General features: G+C 46.1%; 6 protein-coding genes across 10 annotated transcripts; 2 read left to right on the forward strand and 4 right to left on the reverse strand.

The window, feature by feature from the left end:
- Positions 1-9: 9 nt before the first annotated feature.
- On the reverse strand, positions 10-3,284 carry LOC133902246 (ALA-interacting subunit 5-like). 2 transcript variants are annotated; one of them, XM_062343858.1, is made up of 9 exons: positions 3,090-3,284; positions 2,779-2,909; positions 1,815-1,873; positions 1,634-1,708; positions 1,415-1,531; positions 1,272-1,342; positions 893-1,190; positions 390-679; positions 10-211 (listed from the first exon to the last, which is right to left on the reverse strand). In XM_062343858.1, the coding sequence occupies exons 1-9, from the start codon at positions 3,200-3,202 to the stop codon at positions 160-162; spliced, it is 1,206 nt and encodes a 401-aa protein (XP_062199842.1). In that variant the 5' UTR covers positions 3,203-3,284; the 3' UTR covers positions 10-159. The 2 variants fall into 2 exon arrangements, with proteins under 2 accessions (XP_062199842.1, XP_062199843.1); XM_062343859.1 differs by lacking the exon at positions 3,090-3,284 and adding an exon at positions 3,007-3,065.
- Positions 3,285-3,424: 140 nt separating this feature from the next.
- LOC133902247 (uncharacterized) lies at positions 3,425-5,041 on the reverse strand. Of its 2 annotated transcripts, none has more exons than XM_062343861.1 (4): positions 4,845-5,041; positions 4,391-4,626; positions 4,042-4,246; positions 3,425-3,904 (listed from the first exon to the last, which is right to left on the reverse strand). In XM_062343861.1, the coding sequence occupies exons 1-4, from the start codon at positions 5,036-5,038 to the stop codon at positions 3,679-3,681; spliced, it is 861 nt and encodes a 286-aa protein (XP_062199845.1). In that variant the 5' UTR covers positions 5,039-5,041; the 3' UTR covers positions 3,425-3,678. The 2 variants fall into 2 exon arrangements, with proteins under 2 accessions (XP_062199845.1, XP_062199844.1); XM_062343860.1 differs by having other exon boundaries at positions 4,382-4,626.
- Positions 5,042-5,746: 705 nt separating this feature from the next.
- LOC133902244 (RCC1 domain-containing protein RUG3, mitochondrial-like) lies at positions 5,747-9,888 on the reverse strand. Of its 3 annotated transcripts, XM_062343854.1 has the most exons (7): positions 9,305-9,888; positions 9,014-9,153; positions 8,709-8,903; positions 7,731-7,859; positions 7,163-7,318; positions 6,344-6,432; positions 5,747-6,156 (listed from the first exon to the last, which is right to left on the reverse strand). In XM_062343854.1, the coding sequence occupies exons 1-7, from the start codon at positions 9,886-9,888 to the stop codon at positions 6,037-6,039; spliced, it is 1,413 nt and encodes a 470-aa protein (XP_062199838.1). In that variant the 3' UTR covers positions 5,747-6,036. The 3 variants fall into 3 exon arrangements, with proteins under 3 accessions (XP_062199838.1, XP_062199839.1, XP_062199840.1); XM_062343855.1 differs by having other exon boundaries at positions 5,747-6,432; XM_062343856.1 differs by lacking the exons at positions 5,747-6,156; positions 6,344-6,432 and adding an exon at positions 6,693-7,007.
- Positions 9,843-12,908, forward strand: LOC133902248 (uncharacterized). Its single transcript, XM_062343863.1, has 3 exons — positions 9,843-10,230; positions 11,746-11,955; positions 12,477-12,908. Exons 1-3 carry the CDS (start codon positions 9,994-9,996, stop codon positions 12,588-12,590), a joined length of 561 nt encoding a protein of 186 aa, XP_062199847.1. The 5' UTR covers positions 9,843-9,993; the 3' UTR covers positions 12,591-12,908.
- Positions 12,909-13,422: 514 nt separating this feature from the next.
- LOC133902249 (uncharacterized) lies at positions 13,423-16,103 on the forward strand. Its single transcript, XM_062343864.1, has 2 exons — positions 13,423-13,712; positions 15,738-16,103. The coding sequence occupies exons 1-2, from the start codon at positions 13,539-13,541 to the stop codon at positions 15,810-15,812; spliced, it is 249 nt and encodes an 82-aa protein (XP_062199848.1). The 5' UTR covers positions 13,423-13,538; the 3' UTR covers positions 15,813-16,103.
- Positions 16,104-17,094: 991 nt separating this feature from the next.
- On the reverse strand, positions 17,095-18,387 carry LOC133902277 (26S proteasome regulatory subunit 6B homolog). Its single transcript, XM_062343884.1, has one exon. The coding sequence runs from the start codon at positions 18,385-18,387 to the stop codon at positions 17,095-17,097; it is 1,293 nt and encodes a 430-aa protein (XP_062199868.1).
- Between the last annotated feature and the right edge of the window lie 7,071 nt (positions 18,388-25,458).

The following is a 25,458-nucleotide window of genomic DNA, read 5'->3' on the forward strand; positions in this document are numbered from 1 at the left end:
CAAGTTCACTTGCAAACCGCACACATGCATGTAATCTGTTGGATATATACACAGCTGTTGCTACAAAAAAACAATCATCAATCCAAGCTACGCAGCTACGCAATCATCAATCAGGATAGAGAACGAATCTGTTCGACATATACACGACTAGAAGCATGATCATCGTGCAAGTCGGGACGGAGGGTATTGGAGCAAGAGGTCTTCCTCTTTCCTGCAAGCAAAACAAATGTATTAACGACAGTGTGTTCGGCATCTTGAGAACGCACTATTTCGTTCATTCCCAGTATGCAGCTACGCACACCAGCACAGCAATCTCATCACATGAACAGAGGAGAACCTCCGAACAACGTGTGCGTAAGAAGGTTGTGAAATTTGCAGTAGCTACTCACAATGGAAAGACGGCGCAGACCAGCGTCAGGAGCAGCGCCAGCAGGAGGCAGGCCATGCCGACGATCACGTAGGCGCGGCCGAGGAAGCTGTTCTTGCCTCCCAGCACGCCGGCGGTGGACAGCACCAGCGCCTTCTTCCCGCCGAAGCTGTACGAGTTGTAGTTGTTCTGCGTCGTCACTGTTATCAGCTCGTCGGCCTGGAGGTCCACCTCGATCCTTCCGTACAGCTTCCGGAACGTTGGGAGCGCCGCGGTTCGCATCCAGACGATCAGATCTTCCTGCTTACTCAGCTGTTCAAGTTGCAATACAAAGGTAAGTAACCGAAACTCTTTTGACATACTATGTTTCACAAAAGAAAATCTTTTGGCACACTGAAGATAAAACTAGGCCTGAAACTTGAAACATTGAGTAGCAACTATTTTGCTTAGTATATGGCTCCTTTCCGACAGACCATCAAAGATCGGATAGCCTATCGTTCCAGTAACAATGTCCACAAAACTTACAGGTTTGCTTGGATCAAGCCTGCCACCACCAATCAGAGTCCCATTCTGAAAGTTCTTTGGATACACATGCTTACCAAATATGTGCTCCCTTTCACTCCTCCATGAAATACCCTTCTTGTTCACCATTAGCATCTCATTGCCACGAGCGAAGCTGTATGTGTCATTGAACAGGCTCCATGCTACGAGTCCGCAGGGGACAATGGGGTTCCCACTTTCAGTAGCTTCAGGTTTGCAAGACTTTGTGTCGCTGACCATCTTAGGGTCTCTCAGCTGGTTATTGCTACGGCTCTTCACATACCTGCGTTTCCAATATATCTTCAGTTCAGAGTAGTTTAGCTTTGTGGAAATTGGTGTGTAAAAATAGCAGCCACAATTCTACCTTCTGTGGTTCTGGTAGAACTTATCAAGCTGATAATATATGTAGATTGGCTTCTTCATATCCTTAGGGATCTACAAAGAAAAAGGAAACCTTCATCGTACCAAACCTTTTCTCCTTTTACGTCTAGATGAGAACTGTTTTACCTTGAGAATCCTTGTGCAGGTCTTATCTATCGAAGGATTTTGGATATAAGCAACTTTGTTGTGAAGCATGTTTCCTGGTACACATATAGTTTCGTATTGATCAACCACTTCAATGACCTATATGAAAGCAGACGGTCATTACAAACTTAGGTTCCAACTTTCAAGAAAAAAAAGGTTCAGTACTAGATTATATATGATGCGATCCCAACTTAGTCATACCTTATTTGACGCTGCGATGCAAGCAAGGCCTATCGGAATAAAAATTAAGCCCACAAACACAAGTACAGGAATAGCCTGATTGCCCAAAGTTTCAGAGAGCCATCACATATTGAATTTCTGAACCATACTCGTGTTACAGAAAAGCTGAAATAATGAGGAATGAGCAAACAATTGAACTCACAGTCTGGGGTGTGAGTATAGGCTTGCATGCTTGAAGCTGTTGCTGAGTAAATCGGTGATCTTCAAATTCAACAGAAGAGGCACAAATTAGTACTTGTTTCGAATATAAAACACAAAGATAACTCTAAAAATAGGAAACAAACAAAGGTAGCTTTTTCAATTTGCAGGACATCAACAAACTTATACTGGTTGATGCTATATTCAAGTCACATGTTGATAATCTGTATGAAACAAGATAGGCTTCTACATTCTAATAATAGGAGCAAACATCTCGGGCCTGTAAGTTCATCAGCCTAGCAATATCATACTAATATTTTCTTCACAATTCTGCAAGCCTACCGCAACTTGCTTCGTTCTTGTTCTTGTTGTTGTTGTCTGCAAGCCTTTGCAAATAATAATAAAAAATTGCAAAAGCTATTCCAGATATCATGAATGTTACAATGAAAATCCACATAGAAACAGCTCAAGATCCAAATTAGACTATGTACAAAACAAGATAGGCTTTTACATTCTAATAACAGGAGCAAACATTTCAGGCCTCTTTGGAGCTCTCTTGTATAGCACCTTTTTTGCTTCTTCTTCTTTGGACCTTGCCTCTTTGGAGGCTTTCTACAGTTTCGTTTCCTTATTTTATATATATATATTACCACAGTAGGGGCTTCCCCTACTGTTTTCCCAAAAAAAAAACATTTCAGGCCTGTAAATTCATCAGCCTAGCAACATCTTACTAAGATTTTCTTCACAGTTTTGCAAAAAATTTTGCAAAAAAAGAAAAAAATGCAAAATCCATTCCAGAGTCCAGACATCGTACATGCTATACTGAAAAATCCATATCGAACAGCTCAAGATCCAAAGTACACAAAGGGCAATACTTCTAGAAATCAAGTATTGCAGTTGACTAAAATAATTAAGGTAAGAGAAAAAAAGAAATTAAAAAACGGTTTCTTTGACTGAAGAAAGATTACACTGAGGCCTGTTGCGCTTCTTCATGGCGCTTGCCAAGCCATCCTGGATGGAGCTTGGTCCAGCTGAATCAATCGGAGGCATTACTGTCTCTTGTGAAGAAAGTGCCTCGATGAAGACTCCAGTCCTGCAACTGCTTCAAGAAATGAAAGAGAAAAGCTGGAAGAGCTTAATGCCCCAAAATGTCAGACTGAAACAAATGGTGATGTACTATTTCTGAAAAGCTTCACCAGAAGAGTACAAAAGGAGGGAAAGCATTTAGCAGGTTTAGGAGTAGAGACGAAGCAAGGAACTAAAAGGATAGAGAGGCGACCTGTCGTTCAGAGTGTCATGGAAACCAGAAAGGTAAGGATCACCTAACCCAACCGTCCACATCACTTTCCAACCCCCCTTTTCATAACATTGGAGTTTTGCCTCGGATAACATTAGCTCAATCCGTGTATCTGTAATTCTGTATCCACTGAAATACTGCTGTTTCAGATGTGTTTATCAGCCACGAGTAAAAAAAATATGAGCTCACTGTGTGGGCCCCACATGCTTGTTCCAATTTTCTCAAACAAAATGGCCTCATGGTTTGCATAACACACAGAGCAAAAAGGCCACAGAATTTACAGCATCACAGATCACACACAAGAGCACAAAGGTGAATGATGTAAAAATATCAACCATCCTCAACAAAGTTTCCAATTCCACCAAACCATGTCTGCCAAAGCTTTGGCTCAAAAAACTTACATTGCCTACCCCAAATCCAGTATACCTTGACCCACTTTGAACTAAAACAACTTATGCGACCAACATGGCTACGAATTGTAGCGACACAGACAACTGCAGAAATGCAGTGTTGAGTAATCAAGTGATGCCATAGACGGACTGAGAATTGACATGTTATACTTGGTACCACACTAGCTTAATGAAGCTCCTGAAGAATTTCCTCCCTTGTCCTTTCTGTACCTCAATATCTCAACACCTAAATAGTCGATAATTCCTTGTACAGCAACATGAGGTTTCCCAACTTTCACTCGGACAGCGGATATCTGAGGGAAATTAAGCAATGTGGAACTTGCAATCTGGTGAGCCACAGACTCCAAAAGATTCCGAGATGGGCCTTCAACCACATCCTTGACAATTCTGCGGAGCATGGACACAAATCAGGACTTTGATAATATGAATGTATGAGTAAGGAAAGCAACAATCTATCAACGAAAAAATGTGGCTATAAAATCAAAGTCTCTGTTCATTGATCAGACAAACACGAACATTGTTACCTGTAAATATCGGTGTAGCTAACCGTATCAAACATGCTATCAGTCTCACCAGCAGTGCTCAAATCCATCCATGCGTCGACGTCTACAACAAACTTTTGGCCAAGAGTCTTCTCCTCTTGTTTCACTCCATGGAAACCGTGGAACTGCAAACCTCTAAGCAAAAGTTTATCCTTGCCAATCAACTCCCTTTCAGCCATAAGAGGACCTAAAACACAGAAAAATTCAGTCAGGTAGCACACGAAAGACCTTTCCAGCCTTGAGATCATTCTGTTTAAGTTGTCTAGGCGACCAAAATTGTTCGCAGAGGAGGTCAGCAGAAATAAGCTGTGATCTTGCAAACCTGCAGCACCTCTAGCCAATTGCTTGCGATTGGAACTGAAGGATGCTCTGTGAACCAAACTGTGTTCAGGAGGTCGCTGCCGGACTGCAAGGAAGCAAGGGGCACCAGTGGAGATGCGCGCGCAAGGCGTATCTCTTGAACCTATCCACTTGGGCAGACGTGCAATCTGACCCCAGAAGGAGCAGCTAGTGAGCATAACAGCAGCAGAAAGCCAAGAACACCTCAGTTGTCTCGAACGATGGATTCTGAGACGGAGCAATAGCACACATTAGACATGCAATTCGGAAAACTAGAGTGCAACAGCAGAAGCACAACGAATTAAAAGGTGGAGATTGGGGTTGGGGCGAGGGACGAAGGCGGACGAGTCGTCGCCGAGGCCGAGGCTGCCACCGTCGCCCTTGCCCCCACGCCCAGGCGCCGCCGTAGACGAGGAGCGCGGAGCGGAAGAGCCCGCCGTACCCACCTCCACGCCAGATGTGTCTCCGACGCCGACGCAGCGGGGAGGCGTCCGGGGATCGGGCAGAGGCGCGGGAGCGAGTCGTGGAGCAGAAGGTGGGCGGAGGAGGTTAGACGCAGATGTAAACGTACTTGAACAGTTTCCGCTTCCTCAATGCGGTGGCACGTTTCCAGTTTACGTTTCCCCATAGAGTTATCCATATTCATTTTATTTCCTTTATACAAGCATCTAATTATAACACGATTTTTTTTCAAAAAAAGGAGATAAAAGAAGGGCTATGAATTTTTATTACTCATAATCACTAATCGATATTCATTATTTTAATATTTTCTCATTCTATAGTGATTTTGAACACAAATCAACTTAAAATGTAGAAGGCAACAAGGTTAGAGTCGAGAAGAAATCAAGGCCATCTTGGATGTCTGATCCATTTTTCATGAAAAGGGAGAAAAGGGAACGGACGTAAACTGAAATCCAAAAACGATATGATAATTTAAAATATATTTTTTCATTGGAAAAGCTAATTACAGCTATCTCATGTCATATGTTTTGGTTCTCAATAATTGTTCTTTTTTCCAGGACGTGTGTGTATCAATATCTCTGACATTTCAATCCTGAGGCCTTTGAAGAAGCTATTTCTTGCCCCTTGACCAGGACTCGCATCCTCTGACTTTACCGAGACCAGACTATGAATAGGCGCTGCCCTCCTCCAAATGACAATGCTAGGATAACCGAGACACCCATTGAGTTTTAGCCCTAGAACCGGGCAGCAACAAGATAACCTATTAGTTTGAGATGGCACCTTTTCATGGGCATGATTTCCACTGGTTATTTCGATGTTTTCTAGTAGTCTGCTCTCTCTATCTTTCTTGATGTTTTCTTGCAGGAAAGAGTGTTTGCAAACAAGCTGAATGTTTACAGTATTTCCAAGGTAGTAGAAACCAAGGAAACATCGCTTGTTTTATTGAACAACAACTGAAACCAAGCATCCTGCGCGAGTAACAGTAAATTCAGAATGCTACAAAATTCTGGTCGTCTTAGCTACAAGAGAGCCTCTACAAATCCTTAATCAGAAAGGCACATGTTCTACATGCTAGCTTGTCGAGCGTTCACGATTTCATCCCTCATGTCACAGTGCTAGAGCAAACCAAGAACAAAGTCTACCCGAAGAACATTCATGTTCCTTTTTCCTCTTTTATCAACACAGGGCTTTTATTGTTTCTTGCTGATGTTGAACTTCACCGAGAAGGACTTTCCAGATGCCACCAACTGGGCACTGGGCCAGTAGGGCCGAACCAGCAGAGAACATCATGATCCTCTCCAGAATGAACTCAGATGTCAGAATGTTGAAACACGAGCACCTCTACTAAGCTGAAAACTCAAATGTGGTATTATTACTCAGTTCGTTGCGTGGAGACCAAGCACATGGCATGGGAGGCTCCTATCGCAACGGAGATGACATGAGGTGGTCCTAAATCTTCATCACCGTCAGTGAGAAAGTTCACCTTAACAGGGAGTGGCTGAATTTCTGGCAGACCAGGGACACCTAACTGACAGTCTCTTGCATTTCCCCACATGTACAGGTCACCTTTCTCTGCCCACACAATTTTTTTAAAAAAATCAGGTTAGTTGCTTACAGCGAGGAAATTGAGCTGTTTGCAACAAGCTAATAGAGTGAGATGTAGAACTAGAATAAGTCAAAGCAAGCTAAGATCCACAAAGTAGATCGACCTCATGCCACAAAGAAGAAACTTTACAATGTAATATATATGGAGATTGGAATAGATCGAGCAACTCGTACTCTAGTTAATAATGGCACCAAGACTTCTTTATCACTACTAAACAAATTAAGGATAGCAGAAACCAATAAACCATTGATATCCTTTGTTTCATCAATGAGTACTTACACGATTAAATTAATATCCAAGGAGGACACATTTCACCCTGCATAACTAAAAAGACACCCCAATTATCTGGCTAACACATCAATAAGGGCTTTTTCCTCTCCTGTCTGAAATGCATGGTGCAGTACTATATACTGCAGTGTCCAGTAGTTTCTTCAACACCGCAAAGTTTTCATCTCCAGAATGGTATTCAAATTACACAATTTCATTCCCAGTTTACTCGCTGTCATATGGTGGTACTGCATCCTAGGCATTTCCTGCCAAACTTCAGCAGAAATTTGTTTCACCTTTTTTTAAAACCATAATTTACTTGATAAAATAGTGAATTAAAATAAGTGAGGCTAAGAACAGCACGTCCAGAGTTCCCTGCACAGCAACAGTGTACTGAACAACTAACCAAAAAGAACCCATAGCTTTCACCTGATATAGCAGCAGAAGTCGATCCTCCACAGGCTATATAGACAATTCGCTCCTCAGACAAAGCTTTGATGGCAAGAGGAACTCTATGATTTTGAAGGGTGGGATGCCCAAGTTGACCATGTCCACCATGTCCCCATGAGAGAACTTCACCTTCATCTGCAAACAGTTCACAACAGTAAGACACTTCAGACAACACTATGCTTGCAACAAGCAGCACTGTTGGGGGCTTGATACAGCTGCAGTTGAAAATAATAGTATTTTATTTCTTACATCTGCAGTGGCCTTATATTGGTTCCTGTAAGTTCCAGCGAAACTTCATTTATCATTTATGATCAAATATGGTTGCCTGATTGCATTATGCAAAACCAACAGTAGGTGGAACTAACCAACTTATTCAGAAAACAGTATTTGAAATGCATACAATTCCCTTCTCACTGCTACCTGAATGTCCTTTCAGGAGTTAAATTGCAAATGTAATATGTTTTTAAATGTTTCTGGCAGAATTGCAAATTTTATTTTGCACTAAAAACAGGGAAAATATCAGAATTTTCAATTGGTCATAACGTACCAGTCAAAGCTAAAGAATGATATCCACCACATGCTACTTGGACTGCACGGACATTTTTCAGGCTAGGGACAAGCTGTGGCCTCCAATCACTGGAATTGCTTCCTCTACCCAGTTCGAAGTTTGAATTTGCTGGAATCATATGCAAGGTGTAACAATTCAGTAAAGCATAAGCTGCCAAACGAGAGGTGCAATTGAAAACTAAAATAGTAGTATTCTTTTACAGCAGAAAACCAAAATGAGGATATGCATTTCTTTGACATCTAACTTAACAAGATAGTTTAGAGAATTTAAACCTAACCACCTACCATGAAATGCAGATTCTGGCATCATCCTGATTGGAGAGCAAATGGAAGCATATCAAATCAGGAATGTTTTGGCAATACTGATATTACGTTTTATCATTTGAAGGGTCAATTTACTAAGGTGGCCAACTGAGAGCATAGAGAGGCATTATGGAGATTGCTTCCTACATTGATGGGAGCAGCTTAACAGCACTTCAGAGTCAGAGCTATGTCGGATAAACAAAAATGAAAGATGTACACAAACGCACTATAGCTAATTATAGGAAAACTGATGTGCTACTTAGGGTCCGTTTGGATAGGCTGTGGCTTCGGAGCTTCTGGCTAGCTGAGGAAACGGTTGTGACTGTTGAATTTTAGTTGTTAGTTTTTATAATAAACTTTTAGCTTCTCAACACACTCAAAAGCCAGCCAGAACCTGCTTCTCAGCTTTCAGTTCATTTCAGCCACAATCGCTTCCTCAGTCAGCCAAAAGCCACCAGAAGTTGGGGTCAGAAGTCAGTCATTTGGATAGCTTTTGGCTTTTTTAGGGAAAAACTGAAAAAAAGCCTATCTAAACAGGGGGTTAGAGGAGAACACAAGTTATCGATAAATCTGAAAATATGTATGAAAGTACGAGTATTGGTGCACAGATAATTATGTATTAGTGTCATTGGTCAATGTATTGTCACATCCTAACCTCCCCAACTCCATAATTGCCCATCTGAGGTAAGCGCCATTGTGAAGAAGCCACCACAAGCTACCGCAGCAACTGGAACAGGCAGTGCATTCACCTTGGACGGTACACTGAGGGAGCCAGCTTCACCTGGACCACCTCCACTTCCAAGCCCCAGCCTACCGTCGCCTTCATCACGACCCCAAGTGTAAAGTTCACCTGTTAGCAAAGTGCAATGATCAGAGCTGAGGGGTTTAAATAATTGCATGAGGCCAATATTGCAGGAATAGCGATAATATTGTTTAGCATTAAGCGTGAATAAGACCGACCTGAGTCTGTGACTGATGCGGTATGCGCTCCACTAGTAGCAATGTGCGTTATCTTCCCTTCCCAAGGGCCATTCACTTGCCTTGGCAACAGCTCCCTATGGTAAACATAGTGTCCCAGAGCTCCAAATCCACCATAACCCCTGCAGACTACAGTAAACTGAGTGATGCAGTAGCCACATCCATCAAAATGCAATGCATTCTTCTCACAATTCATTCATCTAATCACATGAAGTACACACGCTAAACTTTTCGCGCGTACTTTTCAAATCAGCAATGTGGCAGTTTCCTCACCAGGTGAAGACGTCACCAGAGGCGGTCAGCGCGGCGGAGTGGATGCCGCCGAGCGCGAGGAGCCGAAGGTCGCGGAGGTTGGGGTTGGGGCGGGGGACGAAGGCGGATGACTCGTCTCCGAGACCGAGGCGGCCGCCGTCGCCCTTGCCCCAAACCCAGCCGCCGCCGTCGACGAGGAGCGCGGAGTGGAAGAGACCGCAGGAGATCCCCACCTCCACGCCGGATGTCTCCGCCGCGGCGGGGAGGCGTCCGGGGGTGGGAGCGAGGCGCGGGTCTGAGTCGGGGAGCAGGAGGTGGGCGACGAGGGAGGGGTAGAGCCGGCGCTCCTCCTTTCCGCCGCCGAGCTGGCCGGACGCGCCGCGACCCCACGAGAGGAGGGAGAAAGGAGTGGTGCCGCTGGAATATAGGGTCGGGGTGGCGTTTGAGGCGGCCGAGGTGGAGAAGCAGCGGCAGCGGAGGGGGAGGAGGCGGCGGAACATTGCCGGCGGCGGCGGCGGCGCGTTTGGTTGGCTGAGAGAGACGAAGCGGCGGACACGACAACTAGTATAAAATAAATCGGGTCTACGGGTTCGGACCCGTTCCATGTGACCGTTTAAACTATCGGGTTTAACGGGCGCGTCCAACCTCCCTTTGCCACCGCGTCGCCACCGCACCAAGCGAGGTCGGCGAGAGCAGCCGCCGCGGAAGCCATGGCGAACAAGGCGACGGTGGCGACCTCCTGGCGTTGGCGGCTTCTGCTGCTGCTCCTCGTCGCCGTGGCCGCCCTGTGCTGGATCCCACCGGCTATCGCCGCGGCGGCGGCGGCGGCCGCATCGACGGCCTCGGGAGCGCGGAGGTCTCTGCTCGTCTTCGTGGAGGCGCAGGGGAACGCCTCCTACCAGTGCACACCATCCGGCCCCTGCGTGCCCTGCCAGTACTCGGAGAAGGTCAGGCCATTTCTTCTTCTTCTTCTCGAGTCTACGTGTATATTGTATTGGGGTTTCGGCTGGGGGAAAAAACCGATCTTGATTGGTGAAACAAGAAGATTATGATATTCTAGTGGGATTTGGCGGTCGTTTGATATCTTCCTTGTTTTTTACGTAGTTTATGGGTAATTACTGTTCCTTGCTTAGAGTGCTAGAAGTTTATCGTGGGAAAAGATCAGATCTTGATTAATGTTAACTGGAAAAATGAGCCCGGTTTGCTCCGAATTTTTTTTGGGGTACTTCGATTTGCTGTACCTGGTACATTTTGTTCCGGCCACTGGTTAAGATCAAGTCCAAGTTACTATGTAATATATGATTGCAGAGTCTCTTGCCCGATTCATGTTATGTTGTTTTCATACCATTGAGAATGAGGGGACATTGAGGTGCTGTGCGCCCACAGCATGAGAGGAATAGGGATCCTTTGTGCCATGTTGGGGAGTTTCTCTAGTTTTATCTTTTAAGTTGCTCCAAAGGTTTCTCTGTTTCCGATCATTTGTTGAGGATAGACTAAAATGTGCCATATAAGTTGGGTATGACCTTATAGCAGGGTTAAAAGGCTAAAACTCCCGATTGGAATTGGATTTCTTTAAACCACATTAAAATTGGAAGTTGAACCTTATGTAGGCAGAAGCTCTGACTCTGTCCCTTTCTTAATCTTATATTTTTATGCATTACGAGCTGTCTAAACATCAATAGGATACAATAATTCCTTCCTGTCCTTCATATAAATGACCTCATTTCTTTTATTGCCCAAAATAATCATCTTGTGAAAGTTGTTTGACCAACAAAGAATTGATATTACACCTTATCTTTATTGGTCAGAACTCAAAATTCCTACCCATCAACTCTGATCCCCACCTCTTTACTCCCTCTAACCTAGTAACTCTGTCCTATCAATTGGTGAAGCCTTTTTAGTACAGACTGGGTGTTTGAGAAAATATGACATGAAAAACTGGCCAGTTAGTGTATTCGAACCTAGCTTCTCTCAGGCTAGTAGTTGTGCTGTTTTTTTTTCATAAGGTTTGTTTGGAAATTGACAGTTTAATGAATACATGATGGTATGTTTTTTTCATGAACAATGGTTTTTTCATCATAGAGGTGAACAAGTTTTTCATGGTGCTATTAAGCATAACTAATGTTGGGGCTTCTACATGCGTGCTGATCAGCATACTTGGAAACTTAAGGTGGATGATAGTATTTGCAGAAACATGTGGCAGACAGGCAGAGCTTTCCTCTTTGCCCCACTAGCAATGACAGTAGACTTATGCACTTTCAACTTCTGCGTATTTTGTATCTACTTAAATTAATGGAGTTTGACACTTCATAGATATCGAGCCTGGGTTCAACACTTCAGATTATAAGTTACAACTATGCAAGACCATTTCACTGTCAAATAATGAAGTGGCATGGTTGCATATTTCATTTCCATCATACTGGTCCTTCTGGCCTGACAATAACATATCATATTTCCTTTAGAACGATGAAAAGTACAGCTGCAGCGAAACTGGTTATCGCCTGCCTTTGAAATGTGTACAAGTTCAAAATGTTACAAAAGAAGGAAACAAGAGCAAGCAGAGGAAGGTATTAGATGATGCATCCACATCAGGTGGTGCAAAGCATTATATTACTTACAGGAGTTGTGTGCCGTTGGAGGATGAAGAGAAGTTGTCTGTTCTTGGTTTCGAGGTATTAAAACTACAGTCTCTTTTACTATTACTGAGAGTGTACTAGATCTTCATATATTCCTTATTTACTCTAGTGTAACTTTTTTTCTAATACTAATACCATAGGGAGCAAAGAATGAAAAGTGAGAAAAGAACTGTGGAAGAAAATTACCAAAAAAAAATGTTAAGTGAGAAACAGGTCTGGCCTTTCTGGGCTTTGTGTCATTATTTTGCAAAACTATGCTCTGAATCTTACCCTTAAACAAGACTGCACACAGACCTTTTCTTCTCAGTTGCAACAGTGGAACTGGAGCTTTATGTTCTGACCGTGTGGTTTGATATGAATTCCAATAGCAGCCCAGTAAAACGACAGCATGTGTAGTTGTGTACCCTAAACAAGCAAAGCATGCACACACTTGGACACTAACAATGTCACGTTTTATTGATGGCTTGTTTTCTTTTAATCTTCATTTGTCGATGAGAATCCCAGACAAATTTCCCTTTGTTTTTTAGCATGAATCATAAAGTCATGTCCTTTTGCAGGTAATAATGGCCGGGATGTTGCTAGTAAGTGGCCCTTTTGTATATTACCGGAAACGACGTGCAAATCTTATGCAGGGGGCTGCAAGAATCCCAACAAGCCCTCCTAGGTTCTAGTCTGGGATAATAACGGATCGGAATGGTTAAGTTGATTTGGTGTATCTTTCTTCTGATGGTCTTTTCGCCTGTTTGTACTATTGTATTTATACATGTAATTCTGGAAGAGGCGAAGAGCTTGTTAGGTCTCACAGGAGTAGAAACCACAGTGTCTAGTCTCATTGTGGCTTGCTTTCTTGAATCAAATTTCTTGTATGTATTATAAATACAAATTTATGATTTTGTTACACAAAGAAGTTGCCCTGACCAAGGAACAACTCTGTTGCTGTTGATCAATCGTGTGACTTGCTGTTTCTGCTTCAATGCAAAGGTTGAGTACTTGATGGAGCGAATGTTATCCTGAACATCATACACTGGCTTAAAAGTTGAGGCTTGGTGTCAGAAATGTCAAATGTGGTTGGTACAGTTGATGAGTTTATGCCATATTTCAAACAAGGGAATTTCACCAAATTTCGAAGGACATTGTTTGTTCTGTTTTAAATCCTGCATTCCAGACAAGGACTTAATCAAATAGGGTAGTGTCTTCCCAAATGGCGGTACTAGAATGTACTCCCTATGTTCAAAAATACAAGGTGTATTTTGTTTTTAAAAAGTCCTTAAGTTAGACTTTGATCATTATTTTCTTATAAAATATATATTTTATAGCTACAAAATCAATAGTGTGAAAGTGTTTTGAAATATGAATCTAGTTGTATTATGCACTAAATGTATTTATAATTTGACTAATTGTTGTTAAAAATATATAAAGTTTGATTTTTTTCAAAACAAAATGCGTCTTCTATTTTTGAACGGAGAGAGTAATTAGCGAAATAAGCAGGGTTCCTTGTGCAAAAACGCCGTCCACAACACAATTCCCCATCGACCCGTCTGCACGTTGAGGCTCACCCCCGATCTGATTGAATCCGAAGAGCAGGAGCGGCGGCGGCGGCGGCGGCGACGACGACGACGATGGGCAGCGACCATGGCGGTGGGCACGGGGGCGGCGACTTCCGCCAGAAGGTGTGGAGCATGACGGGCGGGCCCTACTGCCGCCCCGTCCACTGGCGCCGCAACACCGCCATCGCCATGTTCGGCATCTTCCTCATCTGCATCCCCATCGCCATGAAGTCCGCGGAACTAGAGGTATGCATGCGTCTCCCCGCCACCCAACCTCCTCTAATCCTGCTACGCCTTGCATCTTGACGTAGTCTTGAGGATTTCAGCTGGCCTTCTCACCCTAGATTAGAGATTAGATCTGTGGGGAACGAATAGTAGACGGATTTGGTTAGACTTCGCGTCGTTAGGAGCTAGGAACAGATTATCTACAGAATGTGGAAATGATGGCCATTGAGTTGTATTGGGTACTTCTGCTCTTCATTTAGCTATCAAACTCAAACTTGTGAGTTGTGAGTACCATTTAGGTAATATTTTGTGATCCTGTGGAAGAACCCTTGAAATCTTAAATTAGTGTGGATGTGGAATGCCGTTTCAGAATAGGATGCTACTTAGTTGGAGTGGGTTAGTTTCGAAAATAAACTCCTGTAATTTTCCAGGTGTTCTGAAACGATCTGTAGATGCGATGAGTGTGCCTGTCCCATTTAGACGACTTTCTGACAGACACATGTTAACCAGGCAGGCATTACACGTGCATGCAGATGATAATGGGTCAGGTAGCACCTTGAAGTAATTTCACTAAAATTCTTTGATGGACATAGTGCATGTTCACTTGTTAGCTAAGGAGTACATAAGCTGCTGGAGATGAAAGAGGATAGCGGCATTATATGTGGTTGGCTGGTTGCCAGTTGCCATTTGTGTCCTCAAGTAGGCGGGCTGCTATTTCATGTGAGATCCACTTGTCTGGGAAAGCATGTAATCCATCAGTGCACATCCTGGTGCAAGTGATCTACATTATGGACGCAGAGTATAAGCCACATGTAGAAAATGGGGCTAAGTGGCTAACCATCCAGCACTGCAAGTGTTTCTTATAATTTTGCTATGCTCATGGTTCAACCTCTTTCACCCATCTCTACTTTCCAGTGCCAACCAAACATCCTGAAGGTATCCAAAGAATATGCGCATGTGTATTATCTTACGATATCCTTGTTTTAAAAGGCGGCTAGCTAGATGTTCTGGGTGGTGCCTGGGCGCCACCCTCCCGCCTAACACCTAATTGCCGGCTAGCCCACCTAGGCGGTCACCAGCGCCTCCAATTAGGTTCCTAGCGCTTTAGTACATTGACAAAAGTCAGTAGAATAATGACATTGTTAAGGTATTATGTAATCTTCATCCGAAATCAAGCATTTCATGTATATATTTCGAGAAAACATGCATCGTCAAGGTAACTGGAGCATGTGTGCTTTTTAGTAGGGCAAAAAGGATTTTAGGATGCTTACAATATTTTGGGGGCTTGGTTTTCCGTAACAAGTAGGTAATTTAGTGCAACTCGAAGTACATAATGTACTTATTTTGAGGAGTCATTTAGATGTATGGTAGGTTTATATGTTTCATGGCACCTTTCACAGATACTAATGGAAATAACCAATGTAGGGATGCACATTTTCTGTTCAAAAGCAAATGATATGACGAAACATGGATTTGTATTATTACTTAGGTTATGGTGAAGGTGCAAAATAATGGTAACTGAGCATAGCTAACAAGTATGCTGCATTAGTGTTATTACTGTTATGTATGTCGGACACTTCGCTCATGTCTTGGACAGGCAGATGGAACTTACTGCTAGTATGCACCTATGAGCATGTTAAATCTGATAGTGATAAACTGAGTAGAGTGTCTCCTCTTCAAAATGTGCTGCATTTGTGCGAGCTCTTGTTGAAACCTGTCAAGTGTGCCACATGTTTACAGGTTACCACACTATTAGATATTTCGTATGGTGATTAATATGTATTCTTTTCACTTGCTAGAACAATCTCAAAAAATTTCATTATTAATTTTACGTAAAGCTGGCTATTGATTGAAAACATCGACTACATTTATACAGTTAGGTGTTGTGTTTGTTGTAACGTGGGTTCCAGAGCTCACTTTGTTTGTTCAGCCAGCAGGCCTGTTGCCAAGAGGATAAGAACAGGCATACATGCTTACTGTGCTATTATTTTGTTTTCAAATAAATTGTGGAAAGTGCAGTGCTGAGAAATGTGATATTTTATGCAGCAACGCCCTCATCACCCAGTTCGGCCAATCCCATCGCAACTGTGGTGCAAAAACTTTGGCAAGAAAGAGTACTGAAGGACCTTCCAACTAGCATGGAGTGAAGGGCACCTCGTTTTCGCCTTCTTGTTGTCATAACTTGTGCTCAGCGATCAATGCTGGAAGAAGTGTTATGAGCATATTCTGGAATGCTTCATGTAATGCCGTTTGACTTTTCTTTTTATCATGTCATATGAGGAGTGCCTGTTGAACTCAAATAAATTGGTGATTCATAAGCCTCTGATGAATTTACTTGAGGGGTTTGATGCTGTGAATGTAGGCATGACAGGTTGACATTTGCATACTTAATGTTGAAGGTTCCTTCTTGCATATGTGTGATGCTATGATTTCAATTCGTTTTCAAAGATGAGTCTACTTGAAACATAGTTTGATGTGTTTGCGAACATGAAGCATTCGAGTGTGTGCCGGCAGCCTAATCCCGGATTTGCCAGGGATGATAACACTCTGGTTCTGGAGCCCTGGTGACGAGAGGCGCCGGAGTGCGAACTACCCCATGGGTCTCGCGTGGCCGTTCGATCGAACTTGTGCAGCCAAGATTGGAGTGTATAATTACAAAGGGTGACCCTTTTTCATCTACCTCGCTTGACTGCGTGCGGCTCGCCTCGACGATGCTTTGAGCTGAGCTCCGGTGAGCCGCGGCACCGCCCAAGATGTATGCAGCCGGCGGTCACAAGAATCTCCTCCGGCGGGAGAGGTGGGGAGGGTCTACTTTGTCCGCCTTTGCCTTTGGTTCGACCAAGCTTGCCGTGGACGTTGACGCGGATGAATACCGTCGGCGAGGTCAAGTCTATGTTCCGCAGCACTCGGTCCCTGACTTCAATGGTGGTGTCCTGTGCTTGCTGGATTCGTAGCCAGGTTTGATCAGATGTGCTGCTGATGCAGAGTCTGCAAATGCCTTCAGTTCCTCTGTTCCAAGCTTGTGCAGACCAAGGGAAAAAAACTGTGTGAGATCGACGAGCATCGCATTTTCCTTGCTCTTCTCGACAAATAAATACTTCAGAGTGCTATGCTGATTGGGTGGCTCTATATAGGCGACGGCGCGAGTAAGCCACGCCACGCTCGACTTCAATCTCTGCGTCATCGACTATGAGTTCCCGAGATATCAGTCGCTTGAAATATAGGAAGTGTGTTCTAAAAATTCTACATGTGGAACTGGTTTCTTCTTCTTCATTCAGTGGCCCAGAGTTCCATCGATTGGCTAACAGCAACTAAATAAAGCACATAGTTAGTTTGTTTGGGAAGCTGAACTTGCATTAACACAGAAGGCAAGAACTTTGCAATGCCAAAAAGATCAGTCGATTCAGCTGTAGAAGCTAAGCTCGTGATAGGCGCCGCACTCGGGCCTCTTGGCGACGGAGCGATACCCTTGGTCTAAGTCCTCGCGCGTCACCACGCACCGGTGGCCACGCACCGCCCGCATGCCGGCCTCGAAGCACACGGCGGCGATCTCCGCGGCGCTCATCCTGTCGTGGCGCGCCGCCAGCTCCTCCATGTCCACGTCGCCGTCCAGGTTCATCCGTGCCGCGCACGCCTGGAACACGAGCCGCTTCTGCCGCGTGTCTGGCAGCGGGAACTCGACCCTGCGGTCCAGCCGCCCCGGCCGCAGCAGCGCCGGGTCCAGCGCGTCCGCGCGGTTCGTCGCCATGATCATGCGCACGTTGTCCGCGCTGCCGTCGAACCCGTCCATCTGGGTCAGAAGCTCCACCAGCACGCGCTGCACCTCGCGGTCAGCGCCCGAGCTGGCATCGAACCTCGCCGTCGCGACGGCGTCCACCTCGTCGATGAAGATGATAGACGGCGCCTTCTCCCGGGCGAGCCGGAACACGTCGCGCACCATCGTGGCTCCCTTGCCGAGGAACTTGTTCACGAGCTCGGCGCCGTTGACGCGGATGAACGCCGCCGAGGTGTGGTGCGCGACGGCCTTGGAGAGCATGGTCTTGCCGGTGCCGGGTGGGCCGCACAGGAGCACGCCGCGCGGGGGGTCAACGCCGAGGCGCGCGAATAGCTCGGGGTGGGTCAGTGGCAGCTCGATGGCCTCGCGGACCTCCTGCTTCTGCTCCTCGCACCCGGCGATGTCGTCGTACGTGACGCTCGGCCTCTCGGCGTCGGCGACGAGGGAAGACGCGACGGCCGAGCCGGCGTCCGCTGGCAGCACGCCGACGATTGCGCACGACCGCGCGGACAGCAGCACGTTTGCCGAGAGCTTCAGGAGCCCGCGATCGACGGTGCTGAGGACGCGCATGTAGAGGCTGCGAGAGCTCTCAGCGATGGTCACGACGGCGTGGTCGTCGCCGACGACCTCGTCCAGGTGGCCGACGACGAGGGGAGTGGCTCCCTGGACGAGCGTCAGCATCTCCTCATCGAACTGCACCTCGCGCCGGAGCTCGCCCATCTCGATGCGCACTTGCTCCTCCCGCAGCTCCAGCTGGGCGAGCTCCCGCTCCAGGGAATGGAGCTGCTCATGCAGATCCGCGTCATCGCCGACCTCGCCGTGGGCGAACTCGTACACCGCCTCGGCCGGGGACAACTCCGGCGGGTTGAGGCCGGAGAAGTCAGCCGGACACGACAGCATTTGGTGTAGCGCCGCGGCCATGGACTGTCCGAGTCACTGACGACGATGTACGTACGGAGTCTGTTGGACGGAACCACAGAAAGCATGCAACGTGATTTATGAGGGAGGGCGAGATGGGGTCCGACTCGGAACAAGACCAAATTAAACGGACACGCATCTTGGGTTCATCCTAGGATTCGTGCTCTCTTCTCCCGAAATGCTTTCGGAACAAGAAATACTATTTGGTATGTATATGCCTTTTCAGTTTTCACCATCTAAAATACCAGCAGGCAGTTTCAAGCACAAGCAGGGTGGATCGCAGCCAATGGAGCCTCCCCCACCCAACGATTTTTAAGAAGAGGGAGAAGAAAAGAGGGGGTGGGGGGGGGGGTGAGAGTTTATTTGGAAGGTCTTCTTCTCCACCAAATCGGCATACACGACCTTCTTCTCCGGTAGCGTCGGCTTCGAGCTATGGCAGCGCATTTGTAAGGTCTAGGTCTCGTCGTGGGCTAAGTATTTCATTTGGCTTGCTAGCCACAATCGCTGTTGGATGGCGGACCATCTTGCTTGATGCGGACTCCCATATCCTTCAAGATTTCCTTTGTGCGACTAGGCAGATAAGACCATCACACACCTACTGGTTAACTATGTTGTCTCACGATATGTTTGGTTTGACCTGCTGCTAGGGACGGACCTACATCATGTCGCTCCGACCCGACGCCAAGCTCCTTCCCAGACTGGTGGCGTCGAGCGGCACGCAAAGTCCCTAAGGAGAAGTGACGCGGTTTTAATTCGTTTCTCATCCTGTACGCATGGTGGATTTAGAAACATCACAACTACTGCATCTTAGAGGACACTACGCCTAGCGCTCAATCCATCCTTCACAAAATTGCAAATGAGGGCATAGGGTGGTGTGTGGCTAGAGCAAAAAGGCTGCAGGACCTTATGGCCTAGCATTCTGCGTCCTTTGGTCTTCACTGTTGCATGTGGCGCAACCCTATTAGTTATAGAGGTTTGAGTGTGTGAGTGCGTTCATGTTCTCTTTGCCCGTTTGAGGGTGGAGGGATAGGATTTGTGTTGTTCTTTATTTCTTTTTTCTAATACAACAACACATATTTCTTCCGCGTGTTTGAGAGAATAAGAAGCCCTCTCTGCTTGAATCATCTGCATCCGCCACTTAGCACAAGCGGTAATCTTTGAACCGTTGCTTATGCACCTCCTCACGAATGCGCAGCTGGATATGCGAAAGGACGAAGCAGCACACATCATTGGCACTGGGCATCTCCGCTGTGATCAGAAAATGAAATGCCGACCCCTGCTGTGGTCGGTCATTGGAGCAGTGACCACTTCTATTAAGCCTTCATCCCAGATGGGGTAGATGACACCACTCAGGAGGCCATGGGAAGGCTTCAGTTCCATGAGAAAGAGATGACGAGGACTATGGGTTGTTCGACGGATTCTCCCTGGATGATTTATGGCCTGCGTCATTTCCTGTAGGCATTCACACAAAGGTGTAGAACGTCCTTTCTTTTTGTTTCCAGCTCGAAACCATATTATTTTGATATTCCTTTGTTTGCCTAAACCTGAAAGAATAACATGATAACACGAATTAGCATACCATAGCACTGAGAAACATTGCATGGCGAAGACCAAGGTGTCCATCCATTACACTGCTATTTCATAGTGAGTAAACAACATCACTCATCAATCTATATCTGTTACTGTTAGTTTCAACAGGTAACTTTCATGTGTGGCGTATTACCTTCTCAGTACTGAGCACCGGAAACGTGCACTAAGTGAAAACAGCTTATGGGCGACCGTTAATAATCTTTATGGGTAACGAGTCTCGTATCCGTCACTCTGAACGCGTTACTGATGACTAGTTATTAATAATGGATCATACCGTTATCCGTCAACTATGAGCGTCTCTCATGTGTTGAAGTGATAGACATAATCCTCATGGGTGACGAGTTTCGCATCCGTCACTCCGAACGCGTCACTGATGACTAGTTATTGGTGACGGGTAAAGACCCGTCATCAATAATATCATCGGTGATGTGTCACACCGTTATTCGTCACCTATAAGCGTCTTCCATGTGTTGCAGTGATAGACATAAGTGACGAGTAACGTCTTCACCCGTTATTTATGTCTTAACATAAGTACCGAGTAACCTCTTCATCCATCACTTATGTCCTACATAAGTGATTACCCGTCACTTATGTCTGTCACCCATATGCTGGGAGGAATACATAAGTGATGGGTAACCAGGTTATCTGTTACTTATGTGTATGTTACCTTATGGGAATGTCATGTTTTTAGGTTGTATCCTTGAGCGTAGCTAGGATTTAGTAGTCGTCTTCTCTCTGCAAATAATAGCAATACATCCAAATCTTTATCAATAAACATGTATATAATAACTCGCTTTATCACATAATCGCAAAGGTTACAAAGTTTCAATCAATTCATTACAGAATCACAAATATTACAAAGTTCTGATAAACTCATGTTACATATATAAGACTTTATAACCTAGAGATTCTATAGTGAAACTCGCCGTGTGTACTTATGATTTCAGCCACCAAGAACTCTGCGATCCGTCGTTGAATCTCTGAAAGTGCACAATGGACGAAAAAAAGTGTCAAATTCCTAAATAATTTAACACATAACCAACGTCATGTTATCATAGAATTAAACTAATTACTAAAATAAGTTATGAATAATCTCATATTGAACTTATATCGAAGGATTTGATATCCTTCACGTGGAGCGTGAGGAGCATGTTCACGCAACATAGAATCCACATGTGTTGCCCAGTGGAGGGTGTACTCCACTTATGTACGGTGGTGAAACCTCAGCAGGTCGTCACATCCTAAGAGAGGTGTTGGTGTAGGATTGAGGAGGCCGACTAGAGAGAGGTGAATAGACGGTTCTAAAAATTCTACAAGATATAACCGATTCTAATGCGAAATTAAAATGATCGGTTACAATACATATAAAACCCTCAAACTCTATGTCAAGGTTTACAACCTAGGGTGACATGTAAGCAATTATAATTCTAGAAATGTAAATTGCACAATGTAAATAAGCTTAAGTAGATAAACCACAAAGGAGATGTCGAATTTTTACCGCGGTCTCGGAGACTTAATCTACATTGAGGTAGGTTCAAGCTTTTAACCGCTGCTCTATCAAGTATGCAATTCTCACTATGAGAAGATGCTCTCCACAAACAACTTGATCTTGAACCGATTAATCTAATGAACCACTCACTAGCTCGATTCCACTGGAGTTGCACTTTACCTCTCTGACAAGACGTGCATAAAGCCTCTCGCAATCACCATCATGGCTCTTTCACAAGCTTCTTTGAAGGGCTCAATGACGCAACCACCTCCAAACCGTCTAGGATGTGGCAACCTCCAAGAGTAGTAAGTCAAGATAAACTCGACTCTCACCAAGTGCCTAAAGCTCAATCACTAATGCAAATGTACTCGATTCTTGTCTCACGACCCTCTCTATATGCAACACATTCACAAATGTGTGGAGATGACTTCGCTTTGCTCAAGTATGCTCAATGGATGCTGGAGAGTCACTCCAAGCCACTAGACATAAGGTATATATAAGCCACAATCTAAAATATAGCCGTTGCCTAAAGTTAACCTTTGTGCACATCTGACGGTCACACCGTAGTACAACTGGTAGACAGACCACAATACAACTGGCGGTCAGACTGCCACTCGTCCAACGGCTCTAAAACTAGTCGTTCCAGCCTTTTCAGACCTCTGGCGGTTAGATCGGCCACATTAACAGTCAGACCGCGAGCCTCGAACAGACTACCAAAACTTTCTGTTACCTAGCGGTTAGAACGCCACCTGTTGCAGAGAGATGAAAGATCTCTACAAGCTCCAATGGTCAGTTCGGCCATCTTGGCGGTCAGACCGCCACCTTGGTGGTCAGATCGGAGTTCTTGGCGGTCAGACCTCCACTCCCTGACCAGAACAATTGACACATAGAGAAACGATGATAACTTTCTAACCTGATGTCTGATTTAGGTGATCTTGGACTCTATAGAAAGCTTATTCAGAAGGTTACACATCTCAACTGATTACTTAATATTGAATATATTAGATAAAACCTAAAACATAGTCTAAAGATCCACCATAATGAAAACTGCATGAACCTTAACCTTTGGCAAAACAGATTTGCAACCTAAAGGTTTCATACGACCAAGAGTTAAAGCATTCAATATGACAACTTGCAAAACACCTTTGCAAACTTACTGACATGCTACACGAAGTTAGAATATGGACTTGAGCTATTTGCAAAACCCATTTTATACCTACCAAAAGAGTACACATATGCAAGATTGAGCTTATTAACACATGGTAAAACTCAAGTAATCGTCTAAACTCCTCTTAATAGCACACCATTTATCTTATCAATCCAGTAATTTCTTTTTTCTAATCACCAATGGCCAATAAAAGAAAATGTCCTATATTTTATACATTTGCCTTGAGCTAGCCATACCGTTGGACTTGATGAATACATTATTTGAGTCACGATGCTTCTTTTAGGCTTGTCATCAACTATTCACTTGAGCTTGATGACGATGTTCATCCACGCTTCCCATCTCGATCCTCTCTCGATCTTCTGGAAGCTTGACGAAGTTTATTTGATTAATTCTCATCCACCAAGCATGGAGGACTCCTCTTTTCACATCATCTTCATCCAGTTCACCACCTAGATACAAACCGTAAGCATGAATCACATAAGTTGTCCACTAAACTTATTTTGATTTGCTCTTCCAACTTAGCACATTGAATATCTCAATTCAATATTTGCCTTCATATGGAACATAACCCTAACTTACTCTCAAGCACATAACACATGAGTTAATCCACAAACTTAATTGACAATTTCATATATTTAGTTACTTGATCTCCACAAGTAACTTTTATCTTCACGCTTGTTGTCAATATTCTTAAGACCATCCTCAAACTCCAAGGTTTCTTACTGTCGGTGTATTTAGAACCAGGGGTCCCTAAGTCCCGAGGCCAAACCGGCCGCCCACCACATATTACCACCCTGCAAGGTAAAAACAGAGACTCGGGAGAGGGTGCTCGGGGCTGCGCGTGGCAGCCCCCGAGGACTCGGTGCCCCGAAGGTCCCTCTAAAGTGCTCGGGAGAGGGTGCTCGGGGCTGCACGTGGCAGCCCGCGAGGACTCGGTGCCCCGAAGGTCTCACTCAAGTACTCGGGAGAGGGTGCTCGGGGCTGCGCGTGGCAGCCCCCGAGGACTCGGTGCCCCGAAGGTCCCTCTAAAGTGCTCGGGAGAGGGTGCTCGGGGCTGCACGTGGCAGCCCGCGAGGACTCGGTGCCCCGAAGGTCTCACTCAAGTACTCGGGGGAGGGTGCTCGGGGCTGCACGTGGCAGCCCGCGAGGACTCGGTGCCCCGAAGGTCTCACTGAAGTACTCGGGAGAGGGTGCTCGGGGCTGCACGTGGCAGCCCCCGAGGACTCGGTGCCCCGAAGGTCCCCCCAAGATGCTCGGGAAATAGTGCTCGGGGCTGCACGTGGCAGCCCCCGGGGACTCGGTCCCCAGAAGGTTCGCGCAAGATCGTTCAAAGACTCAAAGGGCCCCGTCGCTAGAGTGTCATCCAGTCAAGGGCCCGATGCCGCATTTAATAGGCGCGCGTGGCCTGGCATTCTGACATCCTGACATTCTCGGCTGCCCACGCCCCAGTGTCAGACCCGGCCATGCCCTGGCTGGGGGGCGTGGGTTCATTAAATGCACGGGTCCCGTCCCGTTTCCACTTGCGCACCTCGGGATAACGTTACCAGAATCGAAGCACTCGGCCTGCCACCCTGCCCTGGCAGGAGAACAAGACAGAGTGGGCGCACCGGGCACCTCTGAGGCTGTCCGGTGGGCCTTTTTTTTTGTGGCACCCCGAAGCTTCCGCAGCGGCTAGTGGTCGAATGCGCGCCGCCTTCCTCCACCGCCCCTGTCACTTCGCCAAAATGAGATGATTAGGCCTTTCTCCGTGGCACCTGGGCATTGGCATCCCCTCTTTCCCATTCAGGATATGTCGAGGTCGGCGCATCTATAAAAGGAAAGGAAGGAGGACGCTAGAGAGGACGGAGAGACGAACAACGAAAAAGAGGAGGACAAGAGAAAAACAAGAGGTCAGTCGAAGAACAAGAAATCACCACCCCCGATCACAAGACAATCAAGAAACCAGCTAGCTAGAACATAAGAGCCTCCTGCTCTTTGTAAACAGCTCTCCCTCGAGAACCAGATATACCCTTGAAGGATCTCCTTCAAGGATAGATATAACACTCATACAGGAGTAGGGTGTTACGCCTCCGCGCGGCCCGAACCTGTCCAAAAACCCGGTGTCCCCGCAAGCCATCGCATTTTATTTCCTTTTCCGCTCATTTCCCGTGCAAGCTTTTCTAGGATCATCCCCCCGGCCGAATCTCTAAAAAGGGGTCTCTCGGGATCCCTGCGACAGGAGTTCACTCTCCGACAGCTGGCGCGCCAGGTAGGGGGGAATATCCCTAGATTGTTTGTTTCCCTTTTTTTTCTCCACAGGAAAAGATGGCCGGTGGGCATCGTCTCCAGTGTTCCGGCTCCACTTCCAGTAACGGAACGCCGCCCCACGGCCAAGAGGTTTTTCCCGCCCAAGGGGATCAGGGCGCTGGGCCCATCAGCGCCGCCGCTGCCGGCGTGCTCTCTGACCCCCAGCAGATGGTCAGGGCCCCGGCCGCTAGGCCCGCCTCTGGATCACGTCGGGCGCCGCCCCGGCGCAGGCTCGCTTTTAGTGAGGCCAGCCCAGGGAGCGCCTTGCTTGCAGCGCAAGCCCTCCTCAGGCACCCTCCCATTCAGGCCACGCCAAACACTCCGGAAGGCCGGTGGATGCAAGACATCGCCGCTTTGGTCGGCACCGCTCGCCGCCAGGTACAGGTCGAGAGTCCTCGCGCCACTTTTCAGCGCGGTGCCGCCAGAGTCGGCTCCTCAGCAGGCAACACCCGCACGGGCCGGGAGGTCTCCAGGCGGAGCGTCATCCCCCCGGACGTGTCGGAGGCCCGGGACCTCCGTTTGCGCCTCGACGAGCGCAGGG

This window comes from Phragmites australis, chromosome 20, assembly GCF_958298935.1.
Source record: "Phragmites australis chromosome 20, lpPhrAust1.1, whole genome shotgun sequence".
NCBI classification, from domain to species: Eukaryota; Viridiplantae; Streptophyta; class Magnoliopsida; order Poales; family Poaceae; genus Phragmites; species Phragmites australis.